The 14,685-nt window shown below is 44.9% G+C and overlaps 1 protein-coding gene across 3 annotated transcripts in view; it reads left to right on the top strand.

The window, feature by feature from the left end:
* LOC124556674 (ribosomal protein S6 kinase 2 beta) overlaps positions 1–14,685 on the top strand; it is a 579,718-nt gene that overhangs the window by 526,281 nt on the left and 38,752 nt on the right. For all 3 annotated transcript variants that reach the window (XM_047130640.1, XM_047130641.1, XM_047130639.1), the window contains 9 exons: positions 829–993; positions 1,565–1,646; positions 1,755–1,915; positions 2,020–2,126; positions 2,207–2,384; positions 11,870–12,035; positions 12,113–12,274; positions 12,404–12,537; positions 12,678–12,803. In XM_047130640.1, coding sequence (XP_046986596.1) covers positions 829–993; positions 1,565–1,646; positions 1,755–1,915; positions 2,020–2,126; positions 2,207–2,384; positions 11,870–12,035; positions 12,113–12,274; positions 12,404–12,537; positions 12,678–12,803 — 1,281 coding nt within the window. The remainder of the gene's footprint in view (positions 1–828; positions 994–1,564; positions 1,647–1,754; positions 1,916–2,019; positions 2,127–2,206; positions 2,385–11,869; positions 12,036–12,112; positions 12,275–12,403; positions 12,538–12,677; positions 12,804–14,685) is intronic.

The raw sequence follows: 14,685 nt of genomic DNA on the forward strand, positions 1-14,685 counted from the left end.
AACTGTAACAGGGCCGTTGATGCGTTGTTCGGTTTCCTTCCGCACTGTTGCACAAGACGGAACGAACTTTTTGTAACGGCCACACCTTTGTGCAACGCTTCAGTACTACAATCGCTTGAAGACAATAGCCGCATGATGTTTCATCAAGTATTTAGTAATCACTAACATTACTCAGATGTCTCTTTATTTAGGCACGTGTGAACACACCTATTGGAGACAGTTCTGTGTTAGACGTAATATTTTCGACATTTATTTCCGAAATCTCTCCACCATTTCATATTTTCCGTAATTATATGAAGTGACTGGATGATTACTGCATCTGCGTTATGTACAAAATGTTGGAAACATCAACTGCGTTCTAATCATTGTTTACCGACATAATTAGTTTTGCAAATTAATCATTACAAATCTTACTCCTGTAGTACTAATAAGTCAAATGTACTGTAATTGTATTAGTAGTATTAAGATTACATGCTTGTTAGTCTAATATTGCGTCATATAACAAATAGAATAAACATTAGCAGCAACTAATGACTGATTATCTAGATCTATGTTGTGCACCCTACTACTTAACTTTAAAGTACCACAACATACCGTGCTTACAACTGTTAACACCTTCTTAATAGACAGCTGTGCTAATTGTGGCAATCACTTGTGAGAATGTTTTTCTGTACAAAGACATGTTGATAAATCGTCCAATAGATTAAGAGTGTTCCCGAGTTTTTTATACTGGCAGTTCTGATGTGTATGTCTTTGCTATCGTAAATTTACCAATACTGCGTAACCCCAGCAAAACACTGCTTTCATTGACGGTGTGTTCTATTCCAGAACCATAATACACAAGAAAATCAAAACCAGCACAATAGCAGAGAAAATGATAATGGAGAAACTCACGAGTTTGAGTTGAAGGAAGTAGTAAAAGAAGGCCATGAGAAAGCCGACCCCAGTCAGTTCGAGCTCCTGAAAGTCCTTGGACAAGGATCGTTTGGAAAGGTACTTCCTGTGGTGAACCAAATGCCTCTTATGTTTAAACTTCCTTTTGGTTCAGAGTGATGATGTGTGTTTGTATTAAAGTCTATTTTTCAGTTAGTAGCCTTCTTTGGTAATATATTTGGGTAAATACACAGTCAGCCGCCGTTTTATTTATTTATTTTGTTACATATTTAGCTGCGATGTAATTTATTTTTTGTATTAATAACTAGATTTCAAGCCATTGCAGGTTCATTGTCAGGTAGAATTGTTACAGGGACATTTGTAGCTTGAAAACTTGCCAATGGTACAGAAAATAAATTGCATTATAAATTAAGAAACTGTGAAAAGTTGTATACTGTGCCAATAGAAATCACAGTTGCAGTTTACCATCCACAAAGAATATAGTGAATTCAGTAGTTTTCTATTTAGAAATATAATAACTTCTCTTTGAACAGTGTCTGAAATATTATCACCCTTACTGTCACAATTTAACAACTAAGATATTAGATACATTTATATCTCAGCTAATCATTCACCCCAAAGTGTCCTACATGGTTATGCTATAAAACTACTATGGGTGATTTTTTTGCAGGTGTTCCTTGTCAGGAAAGTTGTTGGAAAAGACACTGGAACTCTGTATGCAATGAAAGTACTAAAGAAAGCAACATTGAAAGGTAACCTGGTTTAATCAGTCCAGTTTCAGAAAAAAAAATGGCAGAACAGCAAAACAAAAAGTTTCTATTAAATTTTTTTTCTTTCTTTCTATCTTTCTTTGTTTCTAGTGAGGGACCGCATGCGCACAAAAACTGAAAGGAACATACTTGTGGATGTACGTCATCCTTTTATTGTTAGACTGCATTATGCATTTCAGACCGAAGGAAAACTGTACCTGATTTTGGACTTCCTGAGAGGGGGAGATCTTTTCACTAGACTGTCTAAAGAGGTCTGCTTTTTGTCTCTTCTCCTGCCTCATAAAACGTAGTATTTTCTTATACAAATTAAAATGTACATTTTAGAAGCAATAATATTATATGTCCCTCTTTGTAGGTGATGTTCACAGAAGAAGATGTCAAATTTTATTTAGCAGAATTAGCTCTTGCACTGGACCACATCCATAGCTTAGGGATAATTTATCGGGATCTAAAACCAGAGAAGTAAGTACTAGCAGCCAGTGCTTAAAGCTTCAAATAAAAGTGTGCATATCCTGTCATAATTAATAGTGAATATTTTTCAGCATATTGTTGGATGCAGATGGACACATATCACTGACCGACTTTGGGCTGAGTAAACTTCCTCTTGATGACCAAAAAGCATACTCTTTTTGTGGAACAGTGGAGTATATGGCTCCAGAAGTTGTCAATCGAAAGGGGCATTCATTTGCAGCCGACTGGTGGTCACTCGGAGTCCTTATGGTATTGTATAAGTTTTTATTTTAGTTATTGTAAATAATTTACTACAGCTGCAGGAACTTACTTGTTGAAACATACACTCCTGGAAATTGAAATAAGAACACCGTGAATTCATTGTCCCAGGAAGGGGAAACTTTATTGACACATTCCTGGGGTCAGATACATCACATGATCACACTGACAGAACCACAGGCACATAGACACAGGCAACAGAGCATGCACAATGTCGGCACTAGTACAGTGTATCCACCTTTCGCAGCAATGCAGGCTGCTATTCTCCCATGGAGACGATCGTAGAGATGCTGGATGTAGTCCTGTGGAACGGCTTGCCATGCCATTTCCACCTGGCGTCTCAGTTGGACCAGCGTTCGTGCTGGACGTGCAGACCGCGTGAGACGACGCTTCATCCAGTCCCAAACATGCTCAATGGGGGACAAATCCGGAGATCTTGCTGGCCAGGGTAGTTGACTTACACCTTCTAGAGCACGTTGGGTGGCACGGGATACATGCGGACGTGCATTGTCCTGTTGGAACAGCAAGTTCCCTTGCCGGTCTAGGAATGGTAGAACGATGGGTTCGATGACGGTTTGGATGTACCGTGCACTATTCAGTGTCCCCTCGACGATCACCAGTGGTGTACGGCCAGTGTAGGAGATCGCTCCCCACACCATGATGCCGGGTGTTGGCCCTGTGTGCCTCGGTCGTATGCAGTCCTGATTGTGGCGCTCACCTGCACGGCGCCAAACACGCATACGACCATCATTGACACCAAGGCAGAAGCGACTCTCATCGCTGAAGACGACACGTCTCCATTCGTCCCTCCATTCACGCCTGTCGCGACACCACTGGAGGCGGGCTGCTCGATGTTGGGACGTGAGCGGAAGACGGCCTAACGGTGTGCGGGACCGTAGCCCAGCTTCATGGAGACGGTTGCGAATGGTCCTCGCCGATACCCCAGGAGCAACAGTGTCCCTAATTTGCTGGGAAGTGGCGGTGCGGTCCCCTACGGCACTGCGTAGGATCCTACGGTCTTGGCGTGCATCCGTGCGTCGCTGCGGTCCGGTCCCAGGTCGACGGGCACATGCACCTTCCGCCGACCACTGGCGACAACATCGATGTACTGTGGAGACCTCACGCCCCACGTGTTGAGCAATTCGGCGGTACGTCCACCCGGCCTCCCGCATGCCCACTATACGCCCTCGCTCAAAGTCCGTCAACTGCACATACGGTTCACGTCCACGCTGTCGCGGCATGCTACCAGTGTTAAAGACTGCGATGGAGCTCCGTATGCCACGGCAAACTGGCTGACACTGACGGCGGCGGTGCACAAATGCTGCGCAGCTAGCGCCATTCGACGGCCAACACCGCGGTTCCTGGTGTGTCCGCTGTGCCGTGCGTGTGATCATTGCTTGTACAGCCCTCTCGCAGTGTCTGGAGCAAGTATGGTGGGTCTGACACACCGGTGTCAATGTGTTCTTTTTTCCATTTCCAGGAGTGTAGATAATCATGGGTCAACAGGAAGGTTTTAGATGAGTCGTCAGCTTTTAATGTATGTATTCACAGTTTTGTAGTTTGTTATCGAATTCAACAAGTATGAAAAAAAAAACTGGTTGTGGTGACAGATCTGTAACTTTGCCTGCTGTCTAGATTGGTTTGGAAGGTGGCAGTATGGTTGTGAGTTGGTTAAGCCAACGAATGTTGAACTAAAAAGAAACTTGGTTGTAGTGCCAGACTAATCTGTAGCTTAGCCCAGTTGAAAAAATTGCCAATAACTTCACCATATTGTTTATGGTATTTGTTACATGTCTTCTTTGTCACTGGTCAAAGCCAACAACTCGTATTGAACATTTCTCCATGTCCAATACCTATTGTTAATAAATATTTTGAAAATGACCAATTATTATTGGCTTGTGCATTATTCATGAAATGTTCACATAGACTTAGCTGTAAGTAAAACAGTTGCGTGGATTTGATTGACACTAGGTAACAGCAGTCGGTTTACTGAAAAAAATTGCATAACTCATTTTATGAGGAGAATGTACAAATATTCTTTAGACCAGTACGTACCACTATTGTAAGATTTGTGAAGCTAAAATCTTAATCTTGATAGCTTTCACGGACGCATATCAGCAGTTAATCTTTCCATGCCCAACCTTAGAGCTGAATTAGGGGAACTTTAATAAGTTTTCCGTAAAAAGTACCCCTTTGTGCTCCATACGGCGAGTTACGGAGTTTGAATGTAGGTATGTACATGATGGATAATACATAGCAAAAGCCGGCCGGTGTGGTCGAGCGGTTCTAGGCGCTACAGTCGAGGCACGTAGAACTTTGAATTCTTCCCGTGGTGTAATTTACACCAGGCTGCCTGACGGTCTAACCGAGGCTGAAATACTATCTTACCTATCTGATCAGGGTGTCATTGCCGTTCATCGTGTCATGACAAAGGTCGATTCCTCCTTGGTGCCACTATTTTCCTCACCTTTCATAGAGTGGTGCTGCCGTCCAAGATTAAAGCAGTGTCATCGGTTCAATCACATTAGAACGTCTTGTCGACACCTGGCTAAATGCGTAACCTGTGGCAGGGATGCACACGAGGGTGAATGTCTGCCTCCTCCTCCCCGCTGTATCAACTGCAGTGGCGGCGACGCCGCCTCCTCCCGGGATTGTCCCGTGTATCTCTATGAGCAGGCTGTTCTAGAGATTTGGGTAAAGGAAAAAGTGCCTTACCCAGTAGCTCGCAAGTTACTGGCTAGTCGCAAAGCCTGTGTTCTTCCGTCTGGCACTTACAGTTTAGTTCTTGTTACCCTCGCTCCATGAAGGACATGGCTACACATACATTCGACCTCAAATTTGGCTCTGAGGTTGTGAAGTCGCCCAGTGTCAAGGTAGCATCACCGTCCCCCCGTCCCACTGTGCAACAAACTGTCAAACTCTCACCTCAAGGGGCGAAGCTACCCACTACGCAACCGGCAGGCAGGAAAGGCCAGGAGTAGTACTCTCGAGAAGACTTCCTCTGTCCCTCCAGCCAAACAACACCCAAGTCTCCCTCTAAGCAGAAGGGCTCGAGGAAGTCCGCTAAAGACAAACGGTCTTCCCCTTCACCAACTCGAAGATCCTGCTTGACGGTGTCGCCACGTGGTCGCATAGTTCGGCCGGCCTCTGTCTCGCTGGTGCGCACCACCAACCGTTTCTCGGCGTCGGACTCCACCGACCAACCGCACAAGCACGCCGATGCTTGTATGGACCCCATGGAGCAGGATCCTCCTGCTTATGTGCCCTATAGTAGCGACTTTCCACCGGCTGCCCTCGGCGGACACTTGAGTTGACACCCCATACATCTCTTCCTCCGCATGACAGTCCTCCAATGGAACGTTGCGGACTTCGGTCCCATAAAGAGGATTTATGGCTGCTTCTAGCATCGCAGCATCGCCTCGTACTTTGCCTTCAGGAAACAAAATTGCGCCCTCAAGACCGCTTTGAGCTTCCACATTACATACCGATTCGTTTTGACCTTCCTCCTGGTGTTGGCAGCCCATCTCATGGGGGCGTCACGCTGCTCATACGGGATGACCTTCATAACCAACCCAACTCCCTGACTACCCGTCTTCAAGCTGTTGCCGTTCGCCTGCGCCGTCCCCACCTGACTTTCTCCCTCTGTGCCATTTATGTATCTCCGTCCTTCGATGTCACGAGGGCAGACTTCCTTCAGCTTATTGGGCAGCTAACTCTACCGTTTTTGCTACTCGGTGACTTTAGTGCGCATCATCCCCTTTGGGGTTCACCCAGGACCTACCAGAGAGGTGCCCTCTTGGCCAACATTCTTAACCAACTCAACCTCTTCTGCCTTAACACTGAAGCACCCACTTTCCAACTCCTTGCACACCTATTCCCATTTGGACCTATCCTTTTGCACTGCCCAGCTTGCTCATTGTCGTGAGTGGTCCGTTCTTTCTGACGCCAACTTGAGCGACCATTTCCCGTGTGCTCTCCGTCTGCTGACTCCTACCCCATCCCCATGCATGCCCAAATGGTGGCTTACTAAGTTTGACTGGCAGCTGTACTCAAACGTTATCCTTACTGCTGCAGAACGTTCCATTCCTCGCACTTCCTCTTTACCACATCGTGTCCCAGTCCCTTGGTGGACTGAGGCGTGCCGCGACGCAATTCGCGCACGGAGACGTGCTCTCCGTGTGTTTAACCTCCAACCTACGCTGGAAAACTGCTTTCATTATAAACAGATGTGTGCAAAGTGTCGTTGAGTTCTTCGGGATAGCAAAAGAGCTAGTTGGATTTCGTTCACTAGTTCTTTTAACAGTTCCACACCTTCCTCTGGCCGGCCGCGGTGACCGAGCGATTCTCGGCGCTTCAGTCCGGAACCGCGCGGCTGCTACGGTCGCAGGTTCGAATCCTGCCTCGGGCATGGATGTGCGTGATGTCCTTAGGTTAGTTAGGTTTAAGTAGTTCTAAGTTCGAGGGGACTGATGACCTCAGATGTGAAGTCCCATAGTGCTCAGAGCCATTTTGAACCTTTGACCCTTCCTCTGTTGTGTGGGTCAACCTCCGACGGCTCTCTGGAACCAGGATCCATTCCCCCATTTCCTGCCTGACAGTAGGTGCCGATGTCATCGTGTATCCTGTTGCTATCTCCAACATCTTGGGCCGCCATTTTTGCGGAAGTTTCGAGCTTTATCTACTATCACCCTGTCGTTATCCTTAGGAAACGAGTGGAGGAGGCTCAGGCGATACCCTGCTTTTCTCCGAATCGTGAGTGCTACAATGCCGCCTTCACTATGAGGGAGCTAGATCATGCTCTCAGTTCATCCCGGGCCTCTGCCCCAGGGCCAGACGCTATCCGCATTCAAATGTTGCAGCACCTCCCTCTTGCGGGCAAGCTTTTTCTGCTTAACACATACAACCGCATCTGGGCTGAGGGCACAGTTCCTGGACGCTGGCGTGAAGCCACAGTCATACCCATAAATAAGCCCGGTAAGGACAGAAACCTTCCTTCTAGCTACCGCCCCATCTCTCTTAGCAGCTGCGTTTGCAATCTGATGGAACGTATGATTCATGCTTGGCTGGTGTGGTGGCTCGAATCTCGCCATTTACTCACGAATGCATAGTGTGGATTTCGGGTGAAACATTCTGCAGTGCCGGCCGGAGTGGCCGTGCGGTTCTAGGCGCTACAGTCTGGAGCCGAGTGACCGCTACGGTCGCAGGTTCGAATCCTGCCTCGGACACGGATGTGTGTGATGTCCTTAGGTTAGTTAGGTTTAATTAGTTCTAAGTTCTAGGCGACTGATGACCTCAGAAGTTAAGTCGCATAGTGCTCAGAGCCATTTTGAACATTCTTTAGTTGACAGTCTCTTGACTTTGCCCACGCATGTCATGAATGGTTTTCCGTGGAAATCCCAGACTGTGTCCGTGTTCTTCGATTTGGAGAAGGCCTAAGACACCTGCTGGAGAACTGGTATCCTTCGTACTCTCTACACGTGGGGCTTCTGTGGGCGCCTGCCCTGTTTTCTTCGGGCATTTTTACAAGACCGATTTTTCGAGGTGCGTGTGGTTTCTGCTTTGTCGGACACTCCTATTCAGGAAAATGGTGTGCCTCAAGGCTCCGTCCTGAGCGTCATTCTCTTTGCTATCACCATTAACCCTATCATGGCCTGTCTCATGCCGGATGTCTCCGACTCCCTTTTTGTCGATGATTTTGCCATCTGTTGCAGTTCTTCACGGACCTGTCTCACTGAGCTGCATGTTCAGCACTGTTTTGATGGTCTTCACTCCTGGAGCATAGCCAATGCCTTTCGCTTTTCCAATGACAAAACCGTCTGTATGAACTTCTGGCTGCACAAATGGTTTGTCCCACCATCTCTACATCTTGGGCCTGTTGCCCTTCCGTTTTTGTTGACACTACGAAATTCCTGGGTCTCACACTCGATAGGAAACTCTCTTGGTCCTCCCATGTCTCTTACCTTGTAGCCCACTGTACAGAGTCCCTCAGTGTCCTACATGTCCTCAATGGTACTTCTTGGGGTACCTATCAAACCACCCTCCTCCGTTTGTACGGGTCCCTTGTCCGTTCAAAACTCGACTATGGGTGCTTTATTTATGCATCTGCACGCCCATCCCTTTTACGCCGTCTCAACACTAGCCATCATTGTGGAATCTGTTTGGCCACAGGTGCCTTGTACACCCACCCAGTAGAGAGTTACTATGCTGAAGCTGCTGAACTACCACTGTCCTACCGCTGTGACTTCCTCCTCAGCAGGTGTGCGTGCCGTTTGTCTGCCATGCATGGCCACCCATCCTATGCCTCCTTCTTTGATGATTCCTTAGATCGTCAGTATGGGGCTTGTCCCTCTTCCCTGTTACCCCCTGGCATCCGCTTTCGCCATTTGCTACGGCGGCTTAACTTCACGCTACCTGCAACTTTCCCAGTGGGTGTGAACCCTTCACCACCTTGGCTTCGTGAATCGGCCCATGTTAACCTTGCCATTCATTCGCTTCCTAAGGACACTACTCCAGCCTCAGCCTATCGCCTCCAGTTTCACGATCTGCACATGGAACTTAGCGATAGTACCTTTGTATACACTGATGGCTCTCGGACTGACCATGGCACTCCTCAGTATTTACAGCCGAGCTTTTCACCTTGCATCAGGCTGCGGAGTGCATCCGGCATCACAGCCTTTCCTATTGTGTCCTCTGCTCAGACTCACTCTCCGCCCTCCAAAGTCTCTGTGTGCTGTACGCTGCTCATCCCTTAGTCCAGGAAAACTGTCTCTTGCTCACTCTTGGTGGAGCCGATAGCATGTTTTTGTGGATCCCTGGTCATGTCAGTCTGCCAGGATACGAAGCTGCTGACGCTGCTGCCAAGGCTGCAGTCCTCTTACCTCAGCCCATGAGTACCTCTATTCCCTCCGATGATCTTTGCATTGCCATCTGTCAGGCGGTTGTGTCTCTTCGGCACTGCCAATGGTCCTCTTTTCACGGGCATAAGCTTTGACTTGTTAAGCCTCTCTGGACGCGTTGGATGACCTCCTCTCAGCCCTCATGCCAGGTGGAGATTATTTTAACTCGGCTGAATATTGGGCACTGCCTTTTTAGCCATCATCATTTGCTCAATCGCGCTGCCCACTTTGTACAAATTGCACCCAAATGTTAACTGTCCACCACTACCTGCTAGGATGCCCTTTTTTTTACTAATTTATTTTCCATGTTGGGTTTGCCATCTGATTTATCAGCTGTTTTAGCGAATGACACGTGGGATGTCACCCTCGTTTTACTTTTTGTCTGCTGAAGAAATGTGGTGAAGGCAATTTAATTTTTAATTTTGGATCTCCATTTTTGTATGGTGTCTTTTTTAGCCCGTTTTCCACGTGCCTTGTTTAGATGCCTCTCATTGTTTCCATTAGGACAAACCATGGCCGGACAGACATTTTGACTACCATTCTCCCAAACGAGAGTCCAGTGTCTTGCTACTTTGTAGACTATGTTAATGCTTTGTGTTACAGTCCTGTAAGCAACTCATTTCCTGGGAGGATCAACAGTATGTTGCATATGGAATCCTAAGGCAAGGTTAAATTCGGTATGGTAGTGAAAGACTATTTCTAGTGCCCAAATGCCCATTTTTTTTTACTCTAGTTCCCTTTCTGGTGAATCAGTCTTGGCCGAAATATTTGTAGCGGGTTGACTCTGTCCTGAAGTTTAGTTCTGAGAAGTTTACGAAATACTCCTCTGCTGCTGCGTAATCTTTCCACTTGACTCGAACGTTTTTTTAGTCATAAATTTCTTTAGATATGAGACTAGGTGGAAGTCGGAGTGGATTAGGTGGAAGCCAGAATGTGCCTAATATGCTGAATATGGTTAAGTTGCAATAATCTGTACCTCAGATCCCCTCAGTTTCTCCAATCCAGATCACCTTTAGGTAAAGTGCATTGTCGTGATTAAAGTTTTTTTTTTTCCCTTTCTTTTGCAATTCATATTTTTTTCCATTCAGTCAATCTTCAAGATGCTCTTAGTTTTTGCCATTTAGTAGTTTACATGTTCCTAGATTACTGATAATCTTTCCAGCATATCAAATAGGCTATACAATTTTTGCTGCTCAGGCACTAGCTTGTACCTGTTGTTTTTGATTACTGTTCATTTCTGACATGAAGTTTTGGTCCCATGTATCATCCACAGTACAAATTGGAGCACAAAATCAGTTGATTTCTTTTTAAAATAATGGAAAAGTTGTTGAAAAATTTGTTCTTTTACTTTTGATCACCATTCTGTAAGTGTTAAGTGCATTAAGCCTTTGCGGCTACTTTCATAAACCAGTGACCATTTGCTGTTGCAGTTTACACCCAAGAATCATCTAGATTTTCAGATACAAACTACACATTCGTAGTGAGCGAGTGGATAATGGCCGTTCTGAACCATGTGCTGATTGAAATGCTATCTGATTTGATACGTCATGTCCTGTTAGTGCCGCATGAATGGTCTCATATAGTATCACTCCTAGAAATCTGATGAACTCTACAAAGACATTGGCTGCAGCGCAAACTGTTGTAGTTTGCAGCACACATAGATGACTTCCTTTCATGGACACTTCCATTTCTCTATTTAGTTGGTCACACACCTGCATTTATTAGTGTTTTAGTAATGAACATTGTCACTCTGCTTCCTGTAGTTACCCAATGTTCCATTCACAACTGAAAGGGCACAGCTGATTTTCTTCCCCAACCTCGACACAATCCGAGCTTGCTCTCCATCTCAAATGACCTCAATTTTGATAGGATGTTAAACCCAATCGTCCTTCATTCCATGTTCAACAATCCGAAGCCTTGGATTCTCACCCTCCATATAGTCCTGGCTTTGTCACATTCAATTTTCATCTGTATCAGAAACTTAAATAAAGCATTAGAGGACTTCATTTTGATAGTGATGAAGTGGTGCAAGCAGAGGTGAGGTTGCAGCTATATCAACAAAGTCAAACATTCTACAGTGACTGTATTGACAAACTGGTGTCTTGTTGGGAGGAATGTGTTTATTCGTCACCATGGTGGTGATGTTGAGAAATAAATATGTAAACATAAAGAATAAAGAGGTAAAATATGTAAAATGTTACTAATGTTTTTACTAATGTTTTTTCTTTATTTAGAAAAACCTTAAGAATTTTCATGTCTCTCTCTCTCGTTTTTACTAATGTTTTTTCTTTATTTAGAAAAACCTTAAGAATTTTCAGATATCTCTCTCTCTCTCTCTCTCTCTCTCTCTCTATCTCTCTCTCTCTCTCTCTCTTGCACACGCACATCTCTCTCTCTCTCTCTCTCTCTCTCTCTCTCTCTCTCTCTCTCTCTCTTTCTCTCTCTCTCTCTTTCTCTCTTGCACACGCACATGCACACATTTTAATGAAGTATGTAATACGTAAAAGGTGTATATACAGATCATATTTTTGTGACTTCAGTTCTCTACACATACTATTTAAATAATTTTTTCCCCCATAGTTTGAGATGCTAACAGGAACACTACCATTCCAAGGACCTAACAGGAAGGATACAATGACACAAATTTTGAAAGCCAAGCTTGGAATGCCTCAGTTTCTTTCACCAGAAGCACAATCATTGCTGAGGGCACTGTTCAAGAGGAATCCTGTTAACAGATTGGGTGCTGGTAGGTAACAGCTGCATGAAAACTCCAAAATAGTGAAATAAAGTTCAAAGACCATTTAATTTTTTGTTTCATTTAAGGTCCTGATGGAGTAGAAGAAATCAAAGCCCATTCATTCTTTGCAACGATAAACTGGGAAAAACTTCTAAAGAAAGAAATACAGCCTCCCTTCAAACCAGCAGTGAGTCGAGCAGATGATGCATTTTACTTCGATAAAGAATTTACATCAAAAACACCTAAAGGTAAGGAAGGATTCATAATTTACATGCTTGTTCTTGTTTTTTAAAGTAATAACATAAGAAGAGAGATGTATAGTATTCACAGGAGAAAGAAAAAAATGATTGGGGAAGAAATTCTTTCCTTGTTTGCAGATTCTCCTGGAGTTCCACCTAGTGCCAATGCTCATGAACTCTTTCGTGGCTTCAGCTTTATTGCTCCAGGTCTTCTTGAAGAACAGACCAATAACTCTACAAATGAAAAATTTTCTGAGGGATCAGTTCTCAAGGTATTACAAAACAGGCTAAATAGTAATTGTTGTTAGTATAGTTGCAGAAGTTAATTTTTTCACAAGTAATTGGTGGTTGTTGTTGTTGTTGTTGTTAGATTACAAAAAATACTAAAAAGTTTCTTTAATTTTTTCTGCAGCAGTCACATGTCAAGCCAAATTCCATAACAGATGAGTATGAACTTAAAGAGACCATTGGAACTGGCAGCTATTCTGTTTGCAAATTATGTATTCATAGGGCAACGGGTACTGAATATGCTGTGAAGGTAAGCTTTACTGTGAGAACTGTCTGAAATCTAATGAACATAATGACAAATGAAGCTAAAATATACAATTTAATTTCTGTTTTAAGATTCATATCATTGGATGAAGATGTAACACTAAGAGTATCACAATTACATACAAATATGGACAAGGTTGTGGAAAGGATAGATTGCTACTCGCCACATAAAGGTGGCATTGAGACACAGGCAGGCACTACCAAAAGAATTCTAGAAATATACAGCTTTTGGATAAAGTCTTTCATCAGAAGTAAGAAACTCTCACACACATTCACACTAGTACAACTTGCGAGCGCGCGCGCGCGCGCGCCCACACACACACACACACACACACACACACACACACACACACACACACACACACACGTCCACTATCATCTTCAGGCACTAAAGCCAAATTGTGTCTGAAGTGAGCAGCAATGTAGCTGGAAGTACGGGTGAGGTGTGTGATGTGGAGAGGGAGGAATAGCAGGGTAGGGTTGGGGGAAAATCTTCGTGTGGGAGCATGTAGAGACATATGGAGACAGGATACTGTTGCTGGGTGCAGCAGTGGGAAACTATGTTGGTGAGGGGAAGAATAGATAAGGGTAAATGACTTCGTAGGTGCATTTGTGGGATAGAAGTTTTGTATAGTATTGGAAGTGGACCAAGGAAGATGATAGGTAGGAGGAGGATAGGGGCTAGCAAATATTGAGACCAGGGGGTTGAAAAGAGAGTTCCCACCTACTCAACTCAGAAAATCTGATACTGGTGGGAAGAACTCGGATATCGGAGTCTAAGAAGCAGTTGTAAAAGTGAAGCATATTATGTTGGGGGCATTGTTCAGTAACTGGAAGGTCCAGCTGTCTTGTGGCCTCAGTTTGGCAGTAGCCATTCTTGTGGGCAGACAGCTTGTTATTTGTCATGCCCATTTGGGATGCAGCACGGTGCTTGCAGCTAAGTTGGTTGATGATGTGGCTGCTTTATCAGGTGGTGCTGCCTTTGATGGGGTAGGAGATGCCTGTTACAGGACTGGAGTCTGTGGTAGTGGGAGGGTGTATGGGATATGTCTTGCATCTAGGTCTATTGCAGGCATATGAACCATCAGGAAAGGGTTTGGGAATGCATAGGTTGCGTGGATAGCAGAGGAGAAGGGGGTAGGGAGGATATTGGAGAGGGTATTTCTCATTCAGGGCATGATGAGAGGTAGTCAAAACCTGCTGGAGAATGTGATTCAGTTGCTCCAATTGTGGGTTCTATTGAGTTAAAAGTGGAATGTTCCTTTACGGCCAGTGGGTATGTGGAGGATGGTAGGTGACTTACGAGATAAGGCACAGATGATGTATTTCTGAACCAAGTTGGGGGGGTAATTTTGGTCTGTGAAGGCTTCAGCAAGACCCTTGGCATATTTGGAGGGGGAATGCTTGTCACTACATGTGGAGCAACCATAGGGAGGGGGGGGGGGGGGGCTGTGCCATATGGAAGGGACTTCTTGGGAAGAAAAAGCAATGTGACTTACAATTTAAATCGATGCCCTAATTATGACCAAGGAGAAGGTGGTAGGTTTGGAGTCATTTGAGCATTGGGAAAGGTAGTGTTAAATAGCAGCAAGGCCATGGGCATTTGGGATGTTAATGTAGAGGGAAGTGACAAGCAGGGTGCTGGTTGGTAAAGGAACTGTGGAAAGTCTGTGGAGGAAATGGTTGGTATAAACCATACATTCTGTCCCCAGTTATGTATCGTTCCCCACATAACTACTGTCCAGCCACAAAGGAGCATTCTTCTTGTTGCTCAGAACCACCCAGGACTGGAGCAACTGGATCACAGTCTCTGCCAGGATTTCAACTACTTCTCATTGTGTCATGGAATGGGAAATATTCTCTCCGCC

Source organism: Schistocerca americana, chromosome X (genome assembly GCF_021461395.2).
Source record: "Schistocerca americana isolate TAMUIC-IGC-003095 chromosome X, iqSchAmer2.1, whole genome shotgun sequence".
Lineage (NCBI taxonomy): Eukaryota > Metazoa > Arthropoda > Insecta > Orthoptera > Acrididae > Schistocerca > Schistocerca americana.